Source organism: Pleurodeles waltl, chromosome 9 (genome assembly GCF_031143425.1).
Source record: "Pleurodeles waltl isolate 20211129_DDA chromosome 9, aPleWal1.hap1.20221129, whole genome shotgun sequence".
Classification (NCBI taxonomy): Eukaryota; Metazoa; Chordata; class Amphibia; order Caudata; family Salamandridae; genus Pleurodeles; species Pleurodeles waltl.
The window spans coordinates 640,411,689-640,439,042 of record NC_090448.1 but is presented as its reverse complement, the minus strand read 5'-3'; the positions used below and the strand labels follow the sequence as shown (position 1 = coordinate 640,439,042).

Below are 27,354 nucleotides of genomic sequence, written 5' to 3'. Positions count from 1 at the left end.
ACCCCGGATGAAGGTGCAAAAGTGCTGCCTCTGGGTGGAAGAAGCCAAAGATTCCACAAACACAAAAAGGGCTAGGAACTTCTCTTTTGGACGAAAGATGTCCTACGGCGTGCTGGAGGTTGCAAAAGTGTTTCCAGGCAGAAATACCACAAACAAGCCTTGCTAGCTGCAAGAGTCATGGTTGAGGATTTTGGGTGCTGCTGGGGACCAGGAAGGACCAGGATCTCGCCCCTTGGAAGAGGAGACAGAGGGGGCGCTCAGAAACTCAGACAGCCCCGCAGAAGCAGGCAGTACCAGCAGAAGTACCGGAACAGGCACTTAGAAGATCTGAGGACAGCAGTCAACTCAGAGTCACAAAGGAGGGTCCCACGTCGTCGGAGTCCAACTCAGAGAGTTGGGCAAAGCAGGACAGAGTGCTGGGGACCCAGGCTAGGCTGTGCACAAAGGAAGTCCTGGAAAAGTGCACAGAAGCCGGAGCAGCTGCAAATTACATAGTACACAGGTTTGCTGTCTGGCGTGGGGAGGCAAGGACTTACCTCCACGAACTTTGGACAGAAGGACCACTGGACTGTGGGAGACACTTGGACTCAGCTCCTGTGTTCCAGGGACCACGCTCGTCAGGATGAGAAAGGACCCAAAGGACCGGTGATGCAGAAGTTTGGTGCCTGCGTTGGCAGGGGGAAGATTCCGTTGACCCACAGGAGATTTCTTCTTGGCTTCCAGTGCAGGGTGAAGGCAGACAGCCCTCAGAGCATGCACCACCAGTAAACAGTTGAGAAAGCTGGCAGGATGAGGCGCTACAATGTTGCTGGTAGTCTTCTTGCTACTTTGTTGCGGTTTTGCAGGTGTCCTGGAGCAGTCAGCTGTTGATCTTTGGCAGAAGTCGAAGAGGGAAGTGCAGAGGAACTCTGGTGAGCTCTTGCATCTGAGGAATAGCCCAGAGGAGAAACCTAAATAGCCAGAAAAGGAGGTTTGGCTACTGGGAAAGGAGGCTTGGCTACTGAAAGAGGTAAGCACCTATCAGGAGGGGTCTCTGACGTCACCTGCTGGGACTGGCCACTCAGAGCTGTTCATTGTGCCCCAACACCTCTGAATCCAAGATGGCAGAGGTCTGGGACACACTGGAGGAGCTCTGGGCACCTCCTCTGGGAGGTGCTGGTCAGGGGAGTGGTCACTCCCCTTTCCTTTGTCCAGTTTCATGCCAGAGCAGGGCTGGGGGATCCTTGAACCGGTGTAGACTGGCTTATGCAGAGATGGGCACCATCTGTGCCCATCAAAGCATTTCCAGAGGCTAGGGGAGGCTACTCCTCTCTAGCCCTTCACACCTTTTTCCAAAGGGAGAGGGTGTAACACCCTCTCTCAGAGGAAGTCCTTTGTTCTGCCTTCCTGGGACTGGGCTGCCCAGGCCCCAGGGGGGCAGAAACCTGTCTGAGGGGTTGGCAGCAGCAGCAGCTGCAGTGGAGACCCCAGAAAGGCAGTTTGGCAGTACCCGGGCTCTGTGCTAGAGACCCGGGGATGCATGGTATTGTCCCCCCAATACCAGAATGGTATTGGGGTGTCAATTCCATGATCCTAGACATGTTACATGGCCATGTTCGGAGTTACCATTGTGACGCTACATATAGGTAGTGACCTATATGTAGTGCACGCGTGTAATGGTGTCCCCGCACTCACAAAGTCCGGGTACTTTGCCCTGAACAATGTGGGGGCACCTTGGCTAGTGCCAGGGTGCCCACACACTAAGTAACTTGGCACCTAACCTTCACCACGTGAGGGTTAGACATATAGGTGACTTATAAGTTACTTATGTGCAGTGAAAAATGGCTGTGTAATAACGTGGATGTTATTTCACTCAGGCTGCAGTGGCAGTCCTGTGTAAGAATTGCCTGAGCGCCCTATGGGTGGCAAAAGAAATGCTGCAGCCCATAGGGATCTCCTGGAACCCCAACACCCTGGGTACCTAGGTACCACATACAAGGGAATTATAAGGGTGTTCCAGTGTGCCAATGAGAATTGGTAAAATTAGTCACTAGCCTAGAGTGACAATTTTAAAAGCAGAGAGAGCATAAACACTGAGGTTCTGGTTTGCAGAGCCTCAGTGATACAGTGAGGCACCACACAGGGAACACATATAGGCCACAAACGTATGAGCACTGGGGTCCTGGGTAGCAGGATTCCAGTGACACATATCACACACACTGACAACATAGGGTTTTCACTATGAGCACTGGGCCCTGGCTAGCAGGATCCCAGTGAGACAGTAAAAACACCCTGACATATACTCACAAACAGGCCAAAAGTGGGGGTAACAAGGCTAGAAAGAGGCTACCTTCCTACACCAGGTCACTCAGTAACCTTGGGGGCATGTGCACTGGAACATGATCTCTCAGAGAAGATGCAGATGTATGTAGAAGGGATGGAGCCTCAAGCGGTTGACCACCATTGTGGTGCACAGATAGGAGCTGTCAGCCCAACTGCCACACAGTTGCAGTGTGGCGACCAACCTGATGGTTCGGTAGGGATCACATGACCCAGTAACTCGCCTGAGAGTATGCCCTTTGGGTAATGTGACCCCCACGGTCCACCCTAAAGACAGTGTGGATAGTGAAAAGAAGCTCTCACTTGAGAGCAAGGAGGCCTTGTGAATCTCAACTGACTGTGTCTCAGTGTGGGCCCAGTTGGAGCAGGCAACTAAAGAATCTTTGCCCCTTGAGTAATGCCTGTACCTATACTATATATAAGCAGAGAAATGTGGAGGCTCTGCTCCCTTCTTGGGATGCATGTTCTTTGAGTAGTTTCTAAAAAGGTGATGGTATACCATTCTAGAAATCGAGTTGAATTACTGGTGCAGTCTTGAGCAGAATAGAAAATGGATTTAAGTTTGGTTAAACACCTCTTTGTTCTGAACACATTTAAGATTTGTGAGTTCGAGTGACTGGTGGAAGCAGTATTCTTTTACAGTTTGTGAACAGCAGTCTTTTGTTGAGAATGAAGGTCATCTGTCTACTTGAAGCAGACCTTGGGTCACAGAGAATTGTTCAGTAATATGTAATGTCAAGTCATACAGCGTGAAATTCTCTAAATGTGAGAGCAATCAAACCAAAAGAGCCCATTGGGCATTAGTTGGTGTACTAGACACTGTGACAGAGCAGGTGGGCAGTTCTGTAGTTGTAGTTGGGAAGAAATCCATTATACCATGTGTGCAAAATGGTGCTTCTGTTGGAAACAAGCTGGGCAACCCTACCTCCTTTGGCTGAGCTGCACATGCAAGTAGACTATACACAATGTTCTATTTACATATTGTACTGAGCTCCATGCCCAAACTCCACCCCCACCTATGTTTCCAATAAACACTGACAATAACCCCCAAATCTATGGATTAAAATATTCATATTTTATCATTTCTGTCACCTCTATTTACTTAATTATGTCACCTACCTGCCCATGGACCAGTGGGGTAACATAACCCCCGTTGCAAGCCCTGCAGTGCAGAAGCCCCCCAGCACCAGAGGCCCCCTGCTCACAGTACCCTGGCTCAAACGTTCCTCACTGAGTCTAGGGGAAAGGGGGGGCTCCATGTACTTTGCAGGGGGGTGGGGGCTCACATTTCATTATGCCACTGTCTTGGACCAGACAAATTGCTTCCTTTTTCTTTGTCTTTCTTCTCTTGTTTCCTCTGTCCTTCAATTTTCCCACCTATCCATCTCTCCAACTTTGCCCCAACTAACTGCTTAACCCCAAGTGCCATTATTTAATTGAACGCTTCCGTTTTGCCTTGGCTGATCCCAGCTTCACCCGTGTACTCTGGTAGGTCAAGGGCTTCTGCAGCGTAAGGCAAAAGTTCTCCGTGCGCCCATGCAGTGACGTGTTTAATGGGCCACCCACCCCATGATTTCACAGCTCCTTTTCTTTTTTTCCAAAATTGCTCAGGTGCAGAGGCATTTCTTACCTCTCCGCCCAGAGCCAAAATTGAAAGAATTCATTACTCCATTATATCATTGTTGGAAAAAGTTGCTTTTATTGGGAGCAAGCTGGGCAACCTTACCTCATTCGGCTGAGCCTCACATGCTAGTATGTCCTACACAACGCTCTAAAAAATGTTTTTAACCCTTCCTTCAACACCTAAACAGCTCCCTCCCAAACATTATACCTTCATTTCCCCAAAACTATAACAATGTTAAGGCTTAAGATAACATGTGTTCTCTGTTCTGCCACCTCCATTTACTTGAATGTGGTGCCTTTCACCCTTAGGCGAGGCCCTCCTCACTGCTTCATCTTTCTTCCTCTTTCTTGCCCTACTTCCTCTGTCCCACCTTTTTCACACTTATGCATCTCTGCGTCTTTGCTCCATCTAACCTACACCTCAAAAACTCTTCGCAAGGAGCTATTTCTTTTCCTTCTTCCAATGCACAACTTAATCACCCACCCCTCCACCTTCACCTTTACTGTCTTCAAATACAAGTAGTTACCCAGCAACAACAGACTACCTCTCCTTGCCGGAACAGTGCTGGGCATTAATAAACTATCTCCTTGTTCCTCATCACCTTAATCCCCTTGGCCTTGGAAAAACCTGTAATTTCCCTATTTACTTCTTTCTTTCCCTGTTTCTTGCTGCCGGCTTCAGGACCCCTCGCCACACCATCCTGGGCAGCAGCTGGGTCCAGCACAATATTGTCTTAATGCACCTGTCCCGCAAAGTTCCCATATCTTTTTTCATCAACTTAATCAGTTCCAACCCTGTGGACTGGACCAGGCTATTTTCCCTCAGGTGCAATACCACTGCATCAGGTCCCAGACAATTCTCTCTGAGTTCCTATAGAGTAGACATCAACTGTCCCCATTTTGTTTAATCTAAACCATACCATCCCACGCGTTTTCAAAGTCAAAGCCAAGCTGTTGGCCACGGAATTGTTTTCCGACCTGAGTCCCAGCCACTTTCACAATTGAATGACCACATATCCAGGCTTCCTTTGTTTAACCTTTGTCCTCCTTTGTTTAACCTTTGTCCTCCTTCTCACCAGTGGGATGAAAGCACAATTGTTAAGCCTACCTTAAACCCTGTTGCCTCCGTTCCTCATGTATCCTCACACACAATCACTCTTCAATCTCCCTAGGCCTTTCATCTTGTTGTCACTTGTTAGAAATTGAGTCTCTAATTGGCAGTGGTATGTACCCTGTCCAAATAAAGATAATAGTCCTAGTCAGGGTAAGTCAGTTTACACTCCCTAATTAACTTGTGCTCACCCCCTGGTAGCTTGGCATAGAGCAGTCAGGCTTAACTTAAGAGGTAATGTGTAAAGTATTTCTGCAACACTTAATTACAGTAACACAGTGAAAGACACCACAAAAAGACTCAGTATAGAAAATAGATAATATTTAGATTTTTAAAACAAGACTAAAAGGACAAAAATCCAATGAGTAGATCCTGAGATATGCAATTTTAAAGATTTAGATGAAAATAGCACATAGAAGCATAAAGTGGACTGGGACAAAGTCACAAGTTCAGGCCGATCACAAAGCCTTTGCGAGGCTTCACTTCATCCAGCATTGGTTCCAAGAAGCTGAGCAGAGAGGCTTTGCAGGGCTTTGCGCTTCTTCATGTTGCTTCACAGTGGTTCTGATGAAAACCACAGAAGGCAGAGCACCTTAGGCCCACTTCCAAGGGTGCAGGACTGGGGTAGCACAACTTGGCTAGACTCACAGATGGCACGGCCCAGGTGTTTGTTCAGGTGAGATGCAGGCAGTCCTTAATGTCCCTGAGACTGCACAAGAACAGGGGACCAGCCAACAAGCCCTTGGAGACTCATGCAAGGACATAGAGAACAAATCCAGTCTTTCTCATTGGAAGACAGAAGCAGCAGTCAGCAGGAAAATACAGCAGAGCAAACAGCAAAGTGGCAGTCTCTCCTACAGCATAGCATACAGCAGCAGTAGGCCAACACAGCAATGCAGTTGCAAAGTGGCAGTGCCTCCTAGCAGCACAGCAGTCCTTCTTCCTGACAGAGTGTCCTTGGTTCCAGTAGACATCTGATTTGGTGGGTTTTGGGGTCAAGTATTTATACTTTGGTGCCCTATTTCTGGAAGGTGGGAGAAACTTCCAGGCCTTTCTTCGAAATGTACAGATACCCTGCCTCCTCTGTCCTGGCTCCAAGCTGGCTGCAGTGACAATACAGGGTTGTTAAGCCCTATTGTGGGTTGACAGGACAAGTCTATTCAGTTGTGAGGCTGTGGTAGGCTCCGCCCCCCCCCGAATCAAGCCAGGTAATGGACCATTAAGGCCCATCAAGACACACCTAAACTCCCCTTGCGTGGCTGTCTAGAGGGAATGCACAAAGCCTAGCTGTCACCCAAACTAGATGTGTATTCAGAGGCATGCAGAGGCACAGAATGGTTAAAATAAGAAAATGCCAACTTTCGAAAAATTAAATTTTTAGACTTACAATTTAAAATCAGACTTTATCTAAAGTTGTGATTTTAAATTTTGAGTACAGTGACACCAAACTCCATATTTCTATCTTTTCCCAATTGGGAGTTACACTTAAAAGATGTTTTAAGGTAATCCCAATGTTATCCTATGGAAGCGATAGGCTTTGCAATAGTGAAAAATAAATTTTGCAATTTTTCCCTTCCTGAACATGTTAAACTTAAATGTACATGTCCACGTTTTTAAATACACTGCACCCTGTCCCTTGGAGCTAACTAGGTCCTACATTAGTGGTGGCTTGCATGTAATAAAAAGGACGGTTTTGACCTGGCAAGTGGGCGCACTAGCCAGGTCGAAATGGCAGTTTAAAACTGCACCTACAGGCCCTGCAGTGGGAGGCCTGAGTCATGTTTACAGTGCTACAGTAGGAGGTAGCACAATCAGGGCTGCGGGTGCACTAGTAGCATTTAATTTACAGGCCCTGTGTAACATAGTACAAACTTGTATTGATTGTACTTCCAAATTGGGTTCTTTATTGAGAGCATCTCATCCAAACTCTTCCTCACATCGGCTCAGGTCAGCTCTGACTCCTCAACCCTGGGGAATGAGAATACCCTTACATTCTACATTCTATGTGCAGCTTCCTACAACAAGCAATAAAACAACTCACTTGTACCATCTATGACATATACCATACACCTTCACCTTTTACAATTTGATATAGGTCTACAGACTAATTAATAAATGAGGAATTAAGACATCACATACAACTTGGTAATAACAAGTAAACACAGAAGATGTTACAGAAACAAAATGTATATTGTTAGATAACAATACACCATTCGCAAAACTACAACCTTATTGCATAATTTTTGACTTTACTACTCTATTCAAATTCCATATTCTACGATCTTCAATTTTGATTGCATTCTTAAAAAGTTTAATAACTTTGAAAGGTCCCATGAATTTGTTTCCACTTTTAGCAATTGTTGGTTATCTAACTAGTACACAATCTCCTATTGACACCTTAACATTTTCCACACTCTTCCTCAAATCATAACACTCCTTACGTTCTCCACACATTGCTCCTCCCTTTCATTCCCACCTTTCATCTCTGACCACGATACTCAATCATTTTTACCCCAACATACCCATCCAGGGGCCAATACAGTGTTACCTCCACGTCCTCTAAATATCTCAAAAGGTACTTCTCCTGTCATTGTATGGGGGATAAACCTGTATGCTTGCAAAAACTTTTTCAACCCTTCTTTCCAAATTCTACCAGCTGATACTTCCAATTGTACACATTCTTTAATGCTTTTATTGAACCTTTCAACAGTTCCATTTCCTTCACGATGATATAAAGAACACACTGTGTGCCTAATTCCTTTGCACTTTAAAAATTCTTCCATTTCAAAAGATACAAATTGAGGACCACTGTCAGTCAACAACGTATTAGGGAAACACTGACAGCCAAATATTTCACTCAAAAACTTGATTACTATCCTGGTTTCAATACTACTCACAATGCCTATTCCTGCCCACCTAGAAAATTGATCAATCAACACCAGAAGATAATTTGATCCTCCCTTTGCATAAATCGGTCCCAAAACATCCACTGCCACTACATACCAAGGCTTAGCAGGAAATTCTCTAATACACATGGGCGGAATTCTAGTTTTGTACACTACTACAACAATCAGACCACTCCCTGACTAACCTATCTATTATTAAATCCATACGCTGCCACCAATATTTAAGATGAGTCCTAGCTTTTGTTATACTCATACCTTGATCTCCTACATGCCCCAAACTCATGATCTTGTCAATTAATCCCGAAGGCACAACTAGCCTCAAACCTTGTGAGATAAGACCATCCACCACTGACAACTCATCTCTAATTCTCCAGTAACTACTCAGAAACTCATCATGCTTCATACTCGATTTCCATCCCTTCTTCAAGGCTTTGCAGAACAGAATCTTCAGCAACTGCTTTCAACCACTCCTCTTGCTTCACGATTCCTTCTGTAAAACTGCACACCTTAATTTCTTCTTCTTCCACCACCCTATCCTCCTCCTCAGAACTGAGTCTTGAAAGACAATCAGCAATCTTGTTGCTTGGGGCTGGAACATAGTATATTGTAAAACAAAAATCCTGAAGTCCCACTATCAATCTGCAAATTCTCCTTGAAATCATGGCCAAACCTTTCTTAGTAAAAACTTCAGAAAGCGGTTTATGGTCAGTATAAATGGAAAATGTATTTCCCCACACAAAATTCTTGAATTTTTTAATTGCCCAGAACACATTCAAAGCCTCTCTCTCTATAGTGGAATATTTTTCTTCTGCTCCACGTAATGTCCTTGAAGCATACGCCACCGGTCTGAGATCATCACCCCTACCAGAATCCTGCATTTGCACAGCTTCCAGTCCCTTCATACTAGCATCTGTCATAATCACACACTTCTTTGCAGGATCAAAGGAGTTTAAACAGTCAACCTCTGATAACTCCTTCTTTATACGTTCAAATTCTTCCTCACAGTTTTCATCCCACACATATTGAACTCCCTTTTTAAGTAATCTCCTCAATGTGAAGGGGTTTAGAAGCTAAATTAGGAAAAAAAAAGCATGAAACTCAACCAAACCCAGAAACGATAACAATTCATCCTTCCCTCTTGGATTATGTAAACTCATTATATTCATGACTAACTCTTTCTTTGGATATAAACCTTAAGAGGTAATTCTATGACTCAAATACTCAATTTATATCTTCCTAAAGGAACATTTAGTCAAGTTAAGAGTTAATCCATTATCCTTCAGTATGGTTAAAACCTCTCTCACTCTCATATAATGGTCTTCCCATGAATCAAAATGTCATCTTGAAAGTACTTGACTCCTGACATTGACCCAAACAATTTATACATTATGCGCTGGAAAACAGCAGCAGCAGATATTAACTCAAAATGCATCCTTATAAAATGATAAGTCCCAAACGGAGAAACAAAAGTGGTATACATTTTTGAGTCAGGGTGTAAACTGACTTGATGGCATGCAGCAGTCAAATCTAGGGTAATGAAAACTTAGCTCCATGAAGAAGCAATACCATCTCAGTTATGTTGGGAAGAGGAAAATGATCACTAACTATGCACCTGTTCAGACCCCTCAAGTCTATACAAAACCTGATATCACAAGCGTGTTTCTGAGCAACAACAATAGGTGTAACCCATTCAGAACACTCAACTGGGTCAATCACACCTTCCTTGCACAACCTCTTGATTTCATTCTCCACATTTTCCTTCATAGAAATTGGAATGGGTCGTACTTTGGCCGCAACTGGTACAACTCCATGCTTGAGCTTTATCTGATGTACATAACCTTTGGAACATGCCATTTTATCACTAAACACTTTAGGAAATTCATCACAGAACCTAGGTGCATTCTCTTCTCCCTGAACCCTAAGTTCATGCACATCATTCACTAGTATGCTCTTCAAAAAATCATTCATGGTCCTCACTGGAGTAGGTTAATTCAGATCTAGGATAACATTTAACTCCCTTTGATGTGGCCAACTCAAAACGCTGTCTCCTTTTACTGGAACATATATCTTACCAAACACAGAGTTACATTTGAATTTGATGTCTAATTCAAAATAGTCTCTTAACTCTATTACCTGCCAACCACCAGCACCTGGAATTACATCTGGTTTCTTGAGATTCACTTTGTGCCTTAGCTCTTTGTCAAATAATTCATTGGAAATTAGTGTCAACCATGCACCAGAATCAAATAACATCTCACTTTCTAACCCAGTAACTGTAACTTTGTCCTTAGGATGTTTCTTTTGTACAGATTCCATGAATACAGACAAAATACAATCTTCCACTAACTTTACCGGTATTACATTAAGGCCCATGGACGACGTACAGCACTTGGCAAAACTACATGTAACATTGAGTGCATAACATTTTTATATGAGGCAAAATGTCCCATATTCCCACATCTGTAGCATTTGGTATCTTTGAACCTTCCCATCTGACCTTGTGCCGTTTTGTTCTCATCTTTTTCTCTTTCTTTAGACTTACTTTGCTCAATCTTTGTATAAACGTTATTGATTTAAGGATTCTTACTTTTCTCTAATTCCTCCACACAAGCAAATGTATGATCCACACTCATAGCTAGAGTAATTACTTCATGTGATGAAGGATCATCTTTCACCCATAGTTCATGTCTTATCACTATGACATCTTAACATAAATTGTTCCCTAATACCTTCCTCTATCATAGACCCAAATTTGGAAGAGGAAGCTAGTTTTCTCAATGATGTTACATACCCTTCCACATTCTCATTAGGTTTCTGTTCTCTCATGCCAAAATATAATGCTCTAACACTGTGGTAATTTTAGGGAGGTAATACAGATCTAATGTTTTAAAAAACATGTCAAGTTCATTCAAATCAGCATCTTCACTACCTAAATCAGGTAGAGTTTCAAATACTTCTTGACCCTCACTTCCCAAACAGTGTTTCAATTCAGCATCTTCACTACCTAAGTCAGGTAGAGTTTCAAATACTTCTGGACCCTCACTTCCCAAACAGCGCATAAGTAATGACGTTTCCTTTCACTAGAAAGACTAGTAGCACATACTCTAGCATTATGATGAAATGCATTGGGTCTGTTTGATATGCATTGTTAAGAACCCTAACTATTCTATAATTTTGAAACCTATTTGAAGCAATGAATTGAGAAACACTGGAGCTTACATAAGAAACACGTTAAACAATGAATACATTTATGAAGTATAACGTATTTGAAAATGGTGAAACATTTTTGTCTCATCTGTCAAGTTTTTTGCAGTGGTACACAAACCTACGGGGCCTGGTAAAAGTGTGTCACGTGGCTGGTGTGGAGAGTCCAGCATTCAGACTAGTTGATACAAAAAATTCAAATTTGGATCATTGCATAGAACCTGACAGCAGACAGATGACAATTGAGTGAACTCATAACAGTTACAGTATATAGCAAAAAGGGAGTGCACAGTAGGAGTTTAACATTGGCAAAGAAAAACTCCTCTACATCCTTAGGTCATGCTTTACACTATGCATTATTCATACTCATGGTGTGGTTTTGCTGTCCCTCTAATGGCAATTGCCATTTGTCTACAAAATGCTCTACCTGGGGCCACAACGTTACAAGCAAAGTTTTAGTGTCCTAATGCCTCTTGCAGTTTTATCAATGCCCATTTTTTCTTCCCAGTTACTTCTTCCAGCAATTGTCTCAACATAGTCAATTATTTCCATGTCAGTGCAACACCATCTCCATTCACTCTAGCTCTTTGCCTAGGTATATAAGTCTAAGGTTCAGAACATCAGTCTTTTCCATGGTCATTGGTATGCCAAATATCTCAGCCACCATATCCTGCCTCTTATTCAGTCTGTGACATACACTTGTGATCCTAGCTCTGTTACCTAAAGGTTGTCGAGGTAGTGGATTACCTGGTCCTATAACACAAACTGTTGCACCACCCAGTCCACAAAGGTAATAAACTCCTCAAAAATAGCACATGCCCTTCAACACCCCATTGGCATGGACTTGTCCTCATAATATTGTTGAAACTGAATCCTGAGTAGCTGGAAATCGCCTGGGTGAATTTGCAGTAACCTTAATGCTGATTTAGGATCAGCCTTGCCCATTTCAGCTCCCTTGCTGCACTTCCTCACAAGGTCTGTGGCTGTGTCAGTGTTAGCATATGTCACTAAACAATGATTTGGTCAATGAAGTAATTTGCTGATGCCGGTATTGGCCAAAAAAGGTTATGGATTAATCAAAACTCTCCCACTGCTTTTTTTGGAACTATGCCTAGAATTGGACACTATTAGGTTTGGTAGTAGGGGGGTGTCTAAATGAGCCAACCGCCCTGCTGCTTGCCACCTCTTTGGCTAGCTTCTCTGTCACCATCCTTAAGTCTTCCTGGCAGGATCTTAAATTCTCTATCTGCCTTTGTGCAGCCCCTTTTATGGGATCTGGAACCCTTGCCTAACGTCTTCCCACAAAAGCCTGCCTGCCGCACTGTCTGGGTATCTCAACAGCCAAGGGCATATAGCTTCCGGTTTAACCGATGTAGCTGCTTTCCCTCACCACCCCACAATGCATGAGTGATACCCTCCGCTAATGTCATTTCCATGCCTTAGCCCATGAACTGAGCTAGTAGTTACAGCTGAAAGAAGTGAGTCGATTACCTCCTCGTCCTTTTTGCTTAGATTAATTACCTAGTGTGGCCCTACTGCTTCCCCACCCTCACCCCCTTATAAAGCAAATAAAAGAACCTCCCCCTAAATACATCCTGTTTCTTTGTGTGTGGGGAAACACTCCCACTGGTCGACCTGGAGCGGCCACTCATGCGTGCATTCTTCTCCTTTTTGATTTTACTCTTTTCCATCTTCACCAGGACGTTATTCTTCCAGTTTTTTATCACAATCCAGAAACACCAGGAGAAATTTACCTTCATTCCTTAGATGTAAGAAGTGTAGTTCTTATCTGTCTCAAAAAGGGTAGCAGAATTTAGACTCTCTTCTCATTAGTTGTCGATTTTGGCCCAGCCAAAAGGGTGTTGAAGACTTCTGTTCAATCCCTCAGCAGGCAGATTTGTAACCTAATTTATTTAGCCTACAAGGAATCAGGAGTAAGGAAATCAGGTGTTCCGTCACCTCTAGGAATTATGGATACAACAACCAGGGGTTTTGTCAGCCTCCCTAGAGAAGGTCCAGGGGACATCATTTACTGAAAATTGCAGATTGCTTACTTGGGCTGTTCCCTCTACATTTATTAGTTATTGCATAATGCAAGGTCCAGACGTAGAGGAGGTTCTGTGCTTGAAAGTTCCTTCTTTTGTAAAATTAACATGAGGTGAGATCATTTCTGAATCAATATAGGTTTCTTTCAGCAGAGATTAATATTTGTCAAGGTATTTATCAGCTTGGATGTATTTCACTTCATAATTAATCTTAACAATAGGGATGAGAAGTAATGCTTTGAATAATTACAGGTAACTGCAGTACTCCAAGTCCATTTCTTGTTTGGGTTAATTATTCCCTAACTCCTGCCCTATTTCAATGGTTTAACTATACATTCTTGGGCTTGTTAAAATAAAGCAGGATGTGTAAAGTGGGGAAGTTCTTTTATTTGCTTATACTTGATAAGGGAGTGTGTTTGGGAAGCACAAGGGCCTCACTTCACAATTAAAGTGAGAGATTGACTCAAAGTAATGCAATTACCAGTAAGTAATCAAAGCATTACCGTAGCCCTTTCCAACATATTCACATCTTGACCCAGTAATTTAAGGAATATCCAGATTAAATTTTGTTTGACCTGCAATCCTGACAACTTTCTTCAGCAGCAGAAATGCTACAAAAGTCGTCCCAGAGAATTATTGAGAGATAATTGGCATTACCAGTATTGCTCTCGGAATTGCTACTAAACGTCCCATTAATACTGAGAAGTTCTAGTAATGGTGAGGTGTGAAAAATGGATAGTAATCCTTCTACTTAATATTTTTTCCACTAAACGAAGTTACAAGTCGTGCAGTGTGGTATAAGTGCAGTAACGATAATCATCCGGAACCTTTAAAATGAGAGATAATACCAAAAGGACACGTCATCACACCAGTCGAAATAAGTGGAGACTGTGCTATACCTTCCAAATGAGGTTCAGCTGGAACTATGATATGAAAAGAACAAGCTAGTGGGAGTCATGCGCTGACTGAAAGAGGGATTTCAAAAACACATTATCGAATAGGGAAGTCTTCGGAAATACAATCAGACTGATGCAACTGAAATGCTTTGAAGAATCGGGCTGAGTCAGTTACAAGCAGGGCTCAGTCTGCCTCATTTGTTATTAATTGCCTCTGCCCTCAAAATTAGACGCAAGTGTATCCAAAAGCTTAAAGCTCCGTTTGAAACATAACATAATACTGAATGTGGTTGAACTCTCTACACAAGTGCGTATTATGCAGTGGTCTGGCGACTCCGTGAGTTGCAAAACCTATTCAGAGGGTCCGCAAATTCTTAGAAAATTAAATAACATTAACATATTCAAAAAGTGTATGAAAATAAAGAAGCAAAGTGTAAAACTGACCATTTTAAAACGTTATATAAATGTGTAGGGGTGTGAAATTAAATTGAAGGTTAAAATTATCTTGGTGTCCGAATCAAACAGAATATAGAATGTACGATGAGTGGCCTTAATTCAATTTAGAAGCTCCAACCTTCCAATTAAAGTTTTTTTTTAGTTTTTTTTTATATTTGTAAATTAAATAAAATATTTCATAATGTATTTGTTTTGTATTTGTTGGATGAATGCTTATTTCTGTGTTTCTTTGTGTTGCCTTGTGGGTCAATCATCAAAAATGCTTATGCTGAGGTCCCGGGGTTCCAGTAATGACTCAGTGGGAGTCCCTTGATTCCAATCATGATTCAGTTGCGATCCTGGATTCCAGTCATTATTAAGGGGGGGTCCACAGATGTCAAAAGTTTAGAAAACACTGCTCAACCCAAGATGCAAGTGTTTTTGCCTCTGAAAATGAAATGTACACCTGGGAAAATGAATTGCTTAGTCATGCATCAATAAGAGTGACTCTCAAAACCAAACACGTCTAAACTACTCAAGCGTGAGCTCAATTACTCACGCATAAATGCACCTCAAAAGTTACATATAAGAACCTGGAAATTGTAGCTAAGGCTGAACAGGAATGAGCACCGTAAGATCACAAAAGGTTACCTCATTTACTCTCATATGTTGTTTCCTACATTTGAATATGTTTCTGACGTCTCCACAATTCACATATCCTGGATACTGCCTGGACATCCATGACATCAGGTCACCAGGGGTAACTCTGGAAAACTTCAGTACATTTCCAGTTACAGTTATGCTATACACTTTCGAGTTTATGTAAAATGGAAATTGCCATGCACAAGTGTAATTGCACTTTGTGTTTTTTTTTTTTGCTCCATGTGGAATTTTTTGTTTTGCTTTGTTGAAACTCTGTTTCTTTAGTCCCCACCGTTTTTAGGGATTCCTCTTAAGGTTTACACACTGGAAACGAATCTAGCCGGTTCTCTACAGAATTGAATCTCCCACACTTAACGGAGAGGGAACGTTTACGAATGCCAAGGAACAAAGAAGTTTATGAGTGTTCGACAACGTTTAAAGCCTTTGTTGTGCTGGATTTCCTATTCCCTGGCATGAGGAAAATGTCATTTTCGGAGTGTAAGTTGGAGTATGCTAAGTAGGGAAGTAGAAAAAAGAGGCAAGTAAGAAAAAATGTAGAAGAAAAGGATATCGAAATAAAAGGTGTATTTTGCGTATTTTGAGGCTTAACAGGCGAAATCTGCCTTCCTTTATGAACGCCATACATTTCTGTGTGCAGTTACGACCATGGACGAGTTACGTATGTTAGCAGGTAGACATATTAGTGAATAGACTAAAATCTGTAAATTATTCATACGCAAAAGCTCAACGTATGCACTGAGGCCCGTATTTATACTTTTTTAGCGCCGCATTAGCCCCGCTTTTGCGTCAAAAAATGACGCAAACGCGGCGCTAAAAAAGTATAAATACGGGCTGGGTCTTTTAGATTTTTCGTAAACATGCCGGAACAGTGGAAAAGCTTTGGATTTTAATTTGTGGACGCTCAGAAAAATGAGCCTCTCCAGGAAGCATAGGTGTGTAGCTCCGGAGGACCCCTCAAACTGCAGGGGGGGGGGGGGGGGGGCAGGTACCATTGCCCCTGGTGCACTGATAACATGGCTTCTGAAAATGACCATGTTTGTTGTTCCTTTTCCTTCAGGATGGCTTTGTCTTGAAGTTGCTGCCAACCATTTCAGGCACGTAGTTACGCCTCTTTGCAAAGTGAGACGATGGCATTATTCGGTTTCCAAGTCCGCAGATGTTCGCTTAACTAATAACTCATAACAGCAGGGGCGCCATTTCACATTTTCATTTGAGATGTTAAGGACCACATGGGCCACAGAGCGAAGTGTATGCCCAACCCCGAGGGCCTTGAGTTCCTATCCTATTTTCTCAATTCAGCTTCATCAAAAGAGCACTACCTCTTGAACTCTGAACTTTTACAAGTTCCCAGAGGGGTTCTACTCTGCAGTTGTGCCAGAATTCCACCCTCCCTATCCCCTGAGCTCCCAAGCTGCATCATGTGAGGTTTGGAATGCTTCACAATCCGTTTTTGGCGCAATTAACTGTGCATTCTGGGTCTTGTGGTCCTCAGTTTTTAAAGTCAGAGGTAACACTGAAAGTACGAAAGTGCACGTGAAGTCAGCTAAAAGGCAAGACTGGCTGGGCATAAGACACAATTATCTAGTTATTTATATAGCACTTCAAAACTTTTTCTGGGCGCCATTTATGTTTTTAGGTAGGAAAATTGTGCATAGGTCCCCAAAAGTAATATTGTGTCCATGATCACAAAGTGTGATCTTATGATGAAACCAAGATCAGAAATAGGGTCTTCCAGTTTTAATGGCGGTCATTAGCTTCAGTGGTAAAGGGCATCTGACATGGGAAAATGGTCTCCTTCTCCCCCGCCCCCAAAGTCAAGGAATGACGAAAGCTGAATATGCCCTACTTACCTTAAAGCAATAGCTGGTTTCCTCGCCATCCCAGATGGTCCTGGGCAGGGGAAATTTCCGGCGAACTCGATACTTGCCCACGGCGCCCAGTGGTCGCCCCCTTAGCTTCTCGGCCTCGATGTAGTGCGCCTTGAGCCAGAGCTGCTGCAGCTTGGGGTGACTGGGGGGAGAGAACTGGTAGCTCTCCAGGATCTTGTAGAGCTCGCGGAAGTTACCGCGATGGAAGGCCACCACCGCCTTGGCCTTCAGCACCGACTCGTTCTTGTGCAGATGGTCGCATGCCGGCAAGGACCACAGGAAGCGGCCCAGGCGCTCGATGTTTCCTCCCTGCTGCAGGACCTCACAGACGCAGGCCACCTGCTCCTGGGTGAACCCGAAGCTCATGGCGTAGACTGGGCCTCGTGGTCTTGTGGTAAGTGAGGAGGCTCTCAGGGGGCTACTGGACCGTAATGGGCCACTTGACAGGCAAAGTCTTCAACAAGAGTCCCTTCGACGACGAGGATTCCAAATGCCTCTTCGAAGAGCAGTCCACCGTTGCCTCTTGGATAGAGGCCTTCAAAAGCCTCGTAGACGTCAAGTCCAGCTGCTCTTGAATGCTTCTTCCTCAAGATCCTCTCCTGTTGTTCGAGGAGATGCGCGATTGTGCCTTCAATTAAGGCTTAGCCAAAGAAGTCTTCAAAAGTCTCCTGCACAGGCGAGGCCCTCAAATGCCCCTTGAGCGTCGTAACTCTAAAGTTTTTCCACGACAAGGTCCTTCATAGGTGTTTAGGGAGTAGTGCTGCTCACCCGGGCCAGGTGTCTTGTAGGAGTTTGCCTGTGAGTAGCTTCGACGCTCTACCCCAGAAACGGAACCCGGCGCCGCCTGGCCTCGGGTGTGGCGTCAGATGTGGGCAAGATGGGTGTAATGAAACCGACCGCAAGACTTGGCTCCTGTCGCCGAGGAGGGCTGTCACTCAGCCCCGGCAGCCCTGCCCTTGACGCTGCCTCTCAGCCCGTCTGTCTCTCTCGACAGTGACTCCTGGCTCCTTTCCCGTGCCCTGGGTAGACTTGGGGGTATCGGTTACAGGCTCAGCCCACAGGCGGCTCTCAGCTCCCCACCATTGGCTCCCCTTCCAGCCCATTAGGAAAATGAAGGCCTCTCTCCGGTTTCCCGAGCAGCTAATGCCGTTTTCTGGAAACTCGAGACATCCTGCAGTGGGTCACGGGGGGCACGCAGTAGCACAGGGTGCTGACATTTCTCTCTCCTATACTTATTCTCATTCTGCTTCTAGGGTGCCTTTCTTTCCAAACCTGTGTTTTTCCTACAGAGGCCTGTGTTGCCTTACATGTTGTTAGAAACGCTTTAGTGCTCACATCCACGAACTAAATCGGCTCATGGCACTATATTGCTTTGACTTGTGTAAACATGTCATGGTTACCCCCTCTCCGCCACTGTTCATTATCCACACCACTCTCTCTTTGCCTGTCTCGACTCCTGCATTACCTGCCGGCTGGTCCTCTAACACCTGCCTTTCTATTTTTTTGCACATTATCTTCTCTTTCTGCATCGCTCTTTATTCCAGGAGCTCCGCACCCCTTGTTAGGGGTTTGTCTTGCCGTGCACTGCCCTCCCAGGTTCTTCTGTCTCTCTCCTCCAGCCCCACCTCTCTTCCTAGGCACTCCCTTCCCCATCACTAGCCGTCACACTGATTTACGCAAAGGACATTTGAATAAAGCTCACTTTTTCGAGAAGATCATTTTAATTGCCGCTCAGACTAGACCGCAGCCGCCGCCCACACCCACCACCTCACCTGCCACCTGTTAGTCGCCCAAAGACTGCACAAGCCGAGACTGCACTTACCACAGGGTACAACTGGCTACACCAAGCACATATCCTCGAACTTTAAGCAGGCTTATACAATCTACCAAGGCAGACCCACAGTCAATATATCTTGGCACGCATGCATCAACAGGCACACGGGGAGACTCAGAAGTCCATATACACACATCTAAATTTGCAGAGACACACCCACTGACACTTGTGCAACCCCTCAAGCTCACTGACGCACATTCTCACAGACGCTACCCTGGAAAGAAATGTGCACACAGAAACAGACGCGAGCGCACACACGCGCACTGACACACACAGGTATGTAAAGATGCTTGCATACAAAAAACATTCGTGCACGACCTCAAATACACACCTACACAAAATGCGCACACGCAGAAGCAAAAAATACAAACATTCATATGCAAACACAAACCAGTATATATATATATATACCTTTTTTAACAGGCACACGCAACCACGGATATTGATAAAAGTGCTAATATGCAGACAGGTAGAGATAAAACACACACGGCTGTACTTGTTCTCATTTGTAACCTCAGCTTAGAATACTCTTTCTAGTAAATTATCAATTGGGTCAAAGTCATTTGCCATTAGTTGGCGCTGTTGGCTGAAAAATACATAGTAAATTGTGTATTTTTCGAGAATTACACAATATTTCCTACATTTATAGTATGTCTCCATGCCTCCTCCAATGGAGCTTCAAACATGTTTGCATCCATGGGTCACTCTCTCCTTCATTTCTTCGCATCTGTTTATTAATCCAAGCTCGAAAATCTCGATTCTCTGTTGGTCAGTACATTGGCTCTTCTGCTAATGACCACTAGAGGGCAGGCTACTGGACGATAGCACAAAGCCCGTCGCTGGCCACTGGGGCAAGAGCCAGCATCCCTTGTGACCCCGGTACGGTGCTCTATCTGCTGCCTATCATTGAAGGATTGAGAGGGTATTTTTTATCATTCTTACTTTCATATCATACTAATAATTTCACTGGTTAGTCAAAGAAATAACCGTGGTTAAATGAGGGCAATGTGGATTTATGTGCTTGATTAAAATGAGTGACTGTTCGGTGGGGTTTAAGGGGGAGAAAAATGCTGACAAAGCAGAAGTACAATCATGAAAATTGCTGCCGAGGCGTCCGCTTTAAAATCAGTACGGGCTTTTATCAGACAAACGTATAACAATATGGATTCATTAATAAGTAAGCCCAATCCCCTACATTTCATTTTCATGCTGAGGGTTTATGTCGTCAGCAATTACGTCCAGAAGACAGTAGCTTTCATACAGAGTGTAACACTCGCAATTATGAAACTCCTTAAATCGTAGTTTTGTTTTAAATAGTTGGGAGGAGCGCATTTTTATGCACTGAGGCTTTGACTCAATGGAGTGTTAAGGGTTTCTAGGATTTCAATTCTTTGGAGGAATAAGGTGATCACCAGTGCTTCTGGGTGCAGGCCAGCACCAACTGTGACAGAGTTGACTCCATTCAGGCACTCTCTGTGGCGTTGTGTGGCACATTCTGTACTGGAATTTCTTCAAATTCTGTGGGGTTTGCTTGTGTGGCACATTCTGTAATAGAATTTCTTCCTTATTTTGACATTTTTACACTTTTTAACACACTCCGGACAAAATTGTTAATCTTCAAAGTATCACTTTAACGCGCAAATACAGCAGTCGGAAACTATAAGGAGGCCAGTTAAACTTTGCAAATGGCCTGCACAGTACTGCGAGAAGCATGGCAGCATTCTAGTAACGTCTGATCAATTTGAGACAGAAATATTATTTTTTGTTAAAACCTACAAGTTTTGCAGCAAATTATGGATTATGTAGGATATGTGGAAAATCCATAATTATGCAGAAAACATAGCAAAATTGCGTAATTCCAGCAGCCTTCGTGATATATTAGCTGCAAACAAGTTTTGGGGTCACGTCTGTGCCCTTTATTCTATTGTGGAAATTACATTTCTCATACAAACAGCATTGTGAGTTATTTTGGATACTAGAAATAAAACCTTGAAGGAGGGGGTACGTCATATGGGCCAGCTTGATAGAATCATGGAAAGGTTAGGCATACCCAATTAGGCTTAGAAAAATACTAGACATAAAGGACTCTAAAGAGGTTACCATGGGAATGCTTATGTTTCAAGCATACTGTATAGGGTAAATAGGTGCATCTACACAAGAATCCGGATAAAGCCTGCTCTAATGTTTCAACAATTGGTAAAGGAAAGTTAAAAACGAGAATTGGATGTGAAGGATTAAAAGCAGACCCAGAAGGAAATAAGATCAACCTGGCCCAGGCAGATGCAAGAAGTGACATAGAATCCCCAGTGGCGTAAGAGCTGAGATCTGGGATGCCACACACGTAGCAGAGGTTACATTAATTAAAGAGAACTGACAAAATACTGGAAGATAATGATAATGCCAGAAGAACACACATTTATATAGTCAATATCCACGATAGGGATACACCAGATACAAAAAATTACAAAGTTACTTAAAATCTATCTCAGTCTCATAACTCTTGGAACACCATCCTGTTAACTCAGACTGGGGAGAAGATATGGGTGGTGGCGGCAGCTCAAAAAGTAATGTGATTACTAAGGAGCATCATAATATTATTTAGCTACAATATTTAAAGAGCAAGAAATCATACCATGAGGTCATAAATCAAAGAACCCTATGAAAGGTATTTTGAGAAGATCCCTAGGTTTGTAATATAACATCAAATGACAGTAAGGAAGTTTTGCGTATGATAATTCTGGATGGATAGCTCTTGCAGTTCAAAATTTCTACTCCACATTTTTTTGCAGAGATGTTTACTGAGCAGAGGCTGCTCTGCTAACAAATATATTTTAATTTCTTACACAGTCAGTGAAATATCACCCCAACAATTTAGGGGGAACATAGCAATTGCAGGACAGTTTAATGAAATCAAATTGCTAGGGTGAATATTTTACTAGAGGTTGAGGATGATAGGCTGTCAAGCGATAGTTGAAACCTACACATCGTATTAAAACTACTATGTTAAATAATAAATTGGGGAATTTTAATGAAGTTAGGTCATATGAAGATGAGCTGCCTACCCGTTTTGGGAATATGGGAATCAAAGACAGCCCTGTGTGTAATGAAGGAGTGCAACCTTTATTTATAATCTCCTGGAATATTTTTAGATTTGATAGATGATGCTGGAAGTTTGATTGAAGGATTCTGATACAGCAGCAAAGGGCTATCTTAGTGTGCCAGGAGGCATGCCAAAGCACTCCCACACCCCACACCCACAGTTGAATGGATTTAAGGGATTTATTCATCCATCAACATCTAGTCTTCACAAGAGAGCTACTGGATGTTTATCAGCATTAATAAGCAATGATTTGAAATGTAAATCAGACCATCTTTAGAAAATATAGCAATTGTATTGGTAGAACTATTGAACAGCATTGAGCTTGTGATAAGTTCTTCTTCATCTATTGACCTATGGCCACAGGCAGGATTAGCCCGGAATAGGCGTTCAGGGAATAGTCTTCATGCAATTCTGGAAAAGGAAATAGAGGTCCATTAAAGAGTAATCCTAGTAAAAAAGGTGCAATGCTGATTCCAAATAGCGTAGAACAGAGACCTAATGCGTGAAGTTGGAGACTCAGCCATTGCTGAGGGTTCAATATGCAGGGCTAGTAGTGTTAGGGACCAGGAGAGCCCTGCTTTTGGATCAGTCATCCTTCATTGGCTTGTGCCAGGAAGGCATTCTTATCCCTAGCTAGGGCACAACAGCATACGTCATGGAAATCTTCCTGTGCTTACTAAGGATGATGACAAGAAGGGTAAGCTGAATGGGAAGAAAAAGGGTGGGCCTGGGGCAGTAGCATTAGGGATATTTTCAAGACATCTAGGATCATCTTGTTGCTAGGTTTTGATACCAATATAACCAGTGTTAAATGTGTAGGATCCTTCTTTTCCATTATGAGCACTAGACGGCATCTTCTGGTGAAGTGGCATGGCCACTTCAGATCCTCAGGGTGGTGCCACATGGTGCTTTTCTGACCCTGGAGTTCTCTGAGGGGTCTGACACAAGGCTAACAGGTTTGTACTGGTGGGCTTTATTTTATCTTCCATCCTTGAACTACGGCGCCCCATAAAGGATGGTGTCGAGATCACCACTAAATTGTGAAGCCACTGAATTCTCATGATCTCCAGTCTGTGCTTGGCGATTCGTAGTAGACAGGCAGTCATAAAAAAAAGTCGATGAACTGCACCACAGTTGCAGGGCCCAATAGGCGGAGGGAGAATAAATCACTGGGATACAGAATGACCAGACCTTGCTACATGTCTTTCTTCAGGTGCTTCAGGATATAGTGACCTCGTTTTCCAAGTTCTGCATAATGGGGTTTCAACCATATTTTGAGACTGGTGTGTGGATTTGTTGTGTTGTCCTTCAAGTGGGTTTGAGCAGGCAGTGGCACACCATTTGCCATCCCACAGATCTGCAGACTTTCTGGTCATGATCCCAGGATAGAAGACAAAAGTTCAACCTCTTAGGAGACTCCCTGGCATGGGTGAATATTCATTATCCTGCCTTGGAGTACTGCTGTATTGTGTCCGTTACACATTTGGACCTATGAAATATAAGCAATATAGAAAGAGAGCTCTGGAGTTCAGAGTGCAAAATGCCGCCCTACCTATAGGTGGAAACAAAGCACACTGATGCTACTTGATGCAGACCTATGTGTGATTAGCTTTTTTTCACTATTAATTAGGTTGCTATCTTGAATCGCACCTTTTCTTAAATGCTGTATTTCACATTTAAGGAAAGCGGATCCGGTCAATCTTTCACTAGTAGCACTAACAAGATTACGTTTTACAAACGTCTTTATAATAATTCTGGCCAACAAGTTTATCTATTTAGCATTTTACTACAGAACTGGATTACAATTAACGAGATATAAAAACGGAGGCTATTGAGCCACGAGCAAGAAAGAAAACAGCTGTAATCAATGCCTTGTGTCTCATATTCACACCAAGCAAAAGCAAGAATGGTGGTTCGTTCCAGACCAAGGGACTGTGGGTGAAGGATTCTCTTTCCAAGTGGATGCTTTTTTTTATTAAGGATTTGCATGTTCTTGGAATATAGGCATATTTTTATTTTCCGTTGTGAGAGAGACCATGGCATCCCGCTTTAGCAAATCCTCATAGACTTATGGACTGGCATTAGGGAGAGGATCAGAATGTAATCCTCTCATTACTTACAAATAATCTTCATTTTTCTGATTCCCCCACTCTTGCAAATCTTATACATCCTTTGCTTAGGAGCGATTTTAACTTCAAACAATGTTAGGTGTGCAATCATAGTTAAATAAATAGGAGACAGGGTTTAGGGTTACACTTTATGCATTTTCTCTGAGAAGTAGACGGAAATATTAGAGAGAATTGTTTTTGCAGAAAAATGTTGCCTTTGCCAATTTGGGTGGCTGTTAGGGTACAGACTTCCCAGAAGTAATTACTTGAACAACTAAAGGAATATTAAACTAATGAAGATCACTTGTATGTAGTAGGAATATTCACGCAAACACATAAACCTTTACACTCCTGAAGAGTCAGAATTGGCTGTTGGTGGAGAAGAGGGTATACCTTAAGGCATCAAAGGTTTTGTGCTATCACACTCTTTAAACATTACATACATTAGCTCAATTCCAATGGCAAAAAGTTAACTGACCATGCTATAGTCAAAAACATTCATATTGACTGTATTCTTAGTTGACTTTGGCTAGGTATTGGGTCAGAACATTTATGCCAGCATCATCATATGTTCATTAATTTGAAAATACTTTTTATATCTGTAATCTGCTGTAACGTTATGTACATGTTACATCCATGGTGGTCGTGTTATTTCCTATTTGCAAAGCAAGTCTCGATGTAACTTGGCCTATTTGTTTTAAAAGTGACAAAAATATCTCCTGCCCGCATAACAATACTGAAACTCTTCCTATAGAAAAAGGTTGCATCTGCACGCAATTGAGTGGTATCCTGAATGCGGCTGTGTGTGGATTGCCTTCTGGACATCGTAAGGCCACCTGGCAGTGTTGTTCATCTTGTAACTTAAATGTGGAAATATGCATTGTTACAAATAGTGGCAGTATGTCACACTTGAATTAAAGTTAGAGTACAGATTGTGAAGGAGTACCCTATCTACCAAACTCTAACTCAGCCCTGTAGTCCAGAACCATTATATTCTATAGGAATATGGTTCTTTGGACCTCCAGCTGATCGGTTATCAGCCCTAAAATATGACTGCGGAATTGGCTACATCTTCCGGCATTTATCTCATGTTTCTATAACAGCCTGCACCATAATTGAGAAACAACATGGAGATAATTCTGTTCATTTTGGAGACCTTTTTGCTCACTAGCTGATATTGAAGGGAATGAACTTCAGAGTGATGTATGGGAGGGACCTCTTAACTGCCATCACCACCACATTCCAGTCTTGTGATAGCCAGGGGCCGGCTTTCTTGCCACAGATGAAATGGGCATATTCCTTTTAATAATAATGATGTCTGTGAAACAGCATACCAGTGGGAAAATGGTGTGCATATGCCGATGCTTCCTGATTTATTGTCTCTAGAACTGTGTCACATTAACTTTGACCCAAAATCTACTCCAGTTAGCGGTTTCTTGATATTCACAAAACTGCCCCTACTCAGAGTAAGCAAGATAAGTACAGTCAGACAAATAGGAACTGGTGGGATTGTTATATTATTCAAGACCTTGATCAGGGCCACTGGAAATATGGGGCAGACAAGGGCCACATTATGTGGCAGGGTATTTCTGATCCCATGATCTTGTACAGTAGCCCAAAGGCAAAGCCACGGGCATAGTTAGCACCTCTTGTGCTGTCCTAGCATTCAATTACATTGTATTTATTTATGTTTTGGAACTCAACAGAGATCTGCATAAAAATAAACGATAAAACAAAACATTTGTCCCTACCACATTTTACACATGAAATCTAATTGGACATATTCAAAGCTTATTCAGTAAAAAATTCTGTAAAGTGCTCAACATTCCTTATTCCGAACATGCAATTGCACGATACAGTACTCCTATATAAGGTGTGAAAAACAAAATAGTGCAAATGCGCACATCAGTGCAATTGAGGCAGAATTAGTGCAAGGGTATTAAGGCAATTTAAGCACATTACCTTCCATATTGACATAAAAAGAGCCAAGTACAAATGTGGAGGTACGATACTATAAGTAAAACAATGGGATAAAATATAGACACAGACAGACTAGTACGTTGCCCATCTGCCCGTAATACTGCGAAGATAATCATATGCCCAAAATAGAGTACTCATAAACTTTACCCACCTCTTCATAATGTGCGTCTTAATGAGGTGCTTCGATGCAAAAACCACATATGGATCATGGGGTTAAAACAAGTAAAAAATGTCAGATACCTTGTTCATCCTCACATCGGAACCCATCATTAGGCATGTAACAGGGCACATAGATACATTTGCCCAACCCCTTATGGAAAATAGGTGTAATAAGGTGCATTATTATAACAGGTCCACCTATTTTTTTTATTTCACACAGCACCCCAAAGCCTGTTTACGTGTAAATCAATGAACCTACTTTACAGTACGTATACTTAGAATAGCTATAAAAAACATTTTAAAAAAGTAAAAATTCTGAAACAAAATAGTTCATGGGTTGGATCATACAAAGCTGGGAGAAACTCAGATGCAGACAACAAGGAGAGCTGAAGACAAATAGGCTTTAACCATTCACCCCGGAATGAGGCAAGAGATGGTCAGACAAATAAGACATGGATTAAATCTTGAGTTTCGGCAAGACAAAAATTACACTCTTTGGCCGAGCCATTCCATTTTGCCAGTAGTGTATTCAAAGGGAGTAGATCCTGGCGAAGCAGCATCCAAAAACGCCTAACCCTCTGGGGAATATTCCATGAAATATAGGGTTGTGTTTTTTTTATTGCTAGAGAATTTGCTAAATTCATGAAAGAACTCTTTCTTGCGCAGCTCTCAAGGTCTAGCCGAAAACTCAATTACCTTGTTACCTGCTTCAGACCAGCTTTTAAATGCAAGGGGGATATTCCAGGACCAGGTTTTGGTCCATCTCCAACCTTTCAAGAGCATTGGAAAAGTTCTTACACAGAGAGTACATGGTATTATTATTATCTAGAACGAGCTCTTTCCTTAGCACAGATCTTATACTGTTTTGCTCGCTCCTTATAAGCGAAACGGCCAAACGTAAAACCCCTGCTGGTCCTTGAACGTATGCATTTCGTAGCCCCATTTCCAGCCTTAAGGCCGCCACAGAGACTGCAGGGTCGACAGACAAGAGTTTTCTAAGGATTTTTCCTTCTGACTGATTCAGGAACCACCATTTAGAGATATCAGTGAATTCAACACCTTACAGAAGAGACGTGGGGATTTTAGCTCGAGAATCTGATAAG

General features: G+C 42.7%; 1 protein-coding gene across 1 annotated transcript in view; it reads right to left on the bottom strand.

Moving 5' to 3' along the window:
* LOC138259797 (homeobox protein six1-like) overlaps nucleotides 1-18,069 on the bottom strand; it is a 222,045-nt gene extending 203,976 nt beyond the window's left edge. The window contains exon 1 of the mRNA XM_069207688.1: nucleotides 17,053-18,069. Within this exon, the coding sequence (XP_069063789.1) occupies nucleotides 17,053-17,436 (384 nt within the window). The 5' untranslated portion in view covers nucleotides 17,437-18,069. The remainder of the gene's footprint in view (nucleotides 1-17,052) is intronic.
* Nucleotides 18,070-27,354: the final 9,285 nt, after the last annotated feature.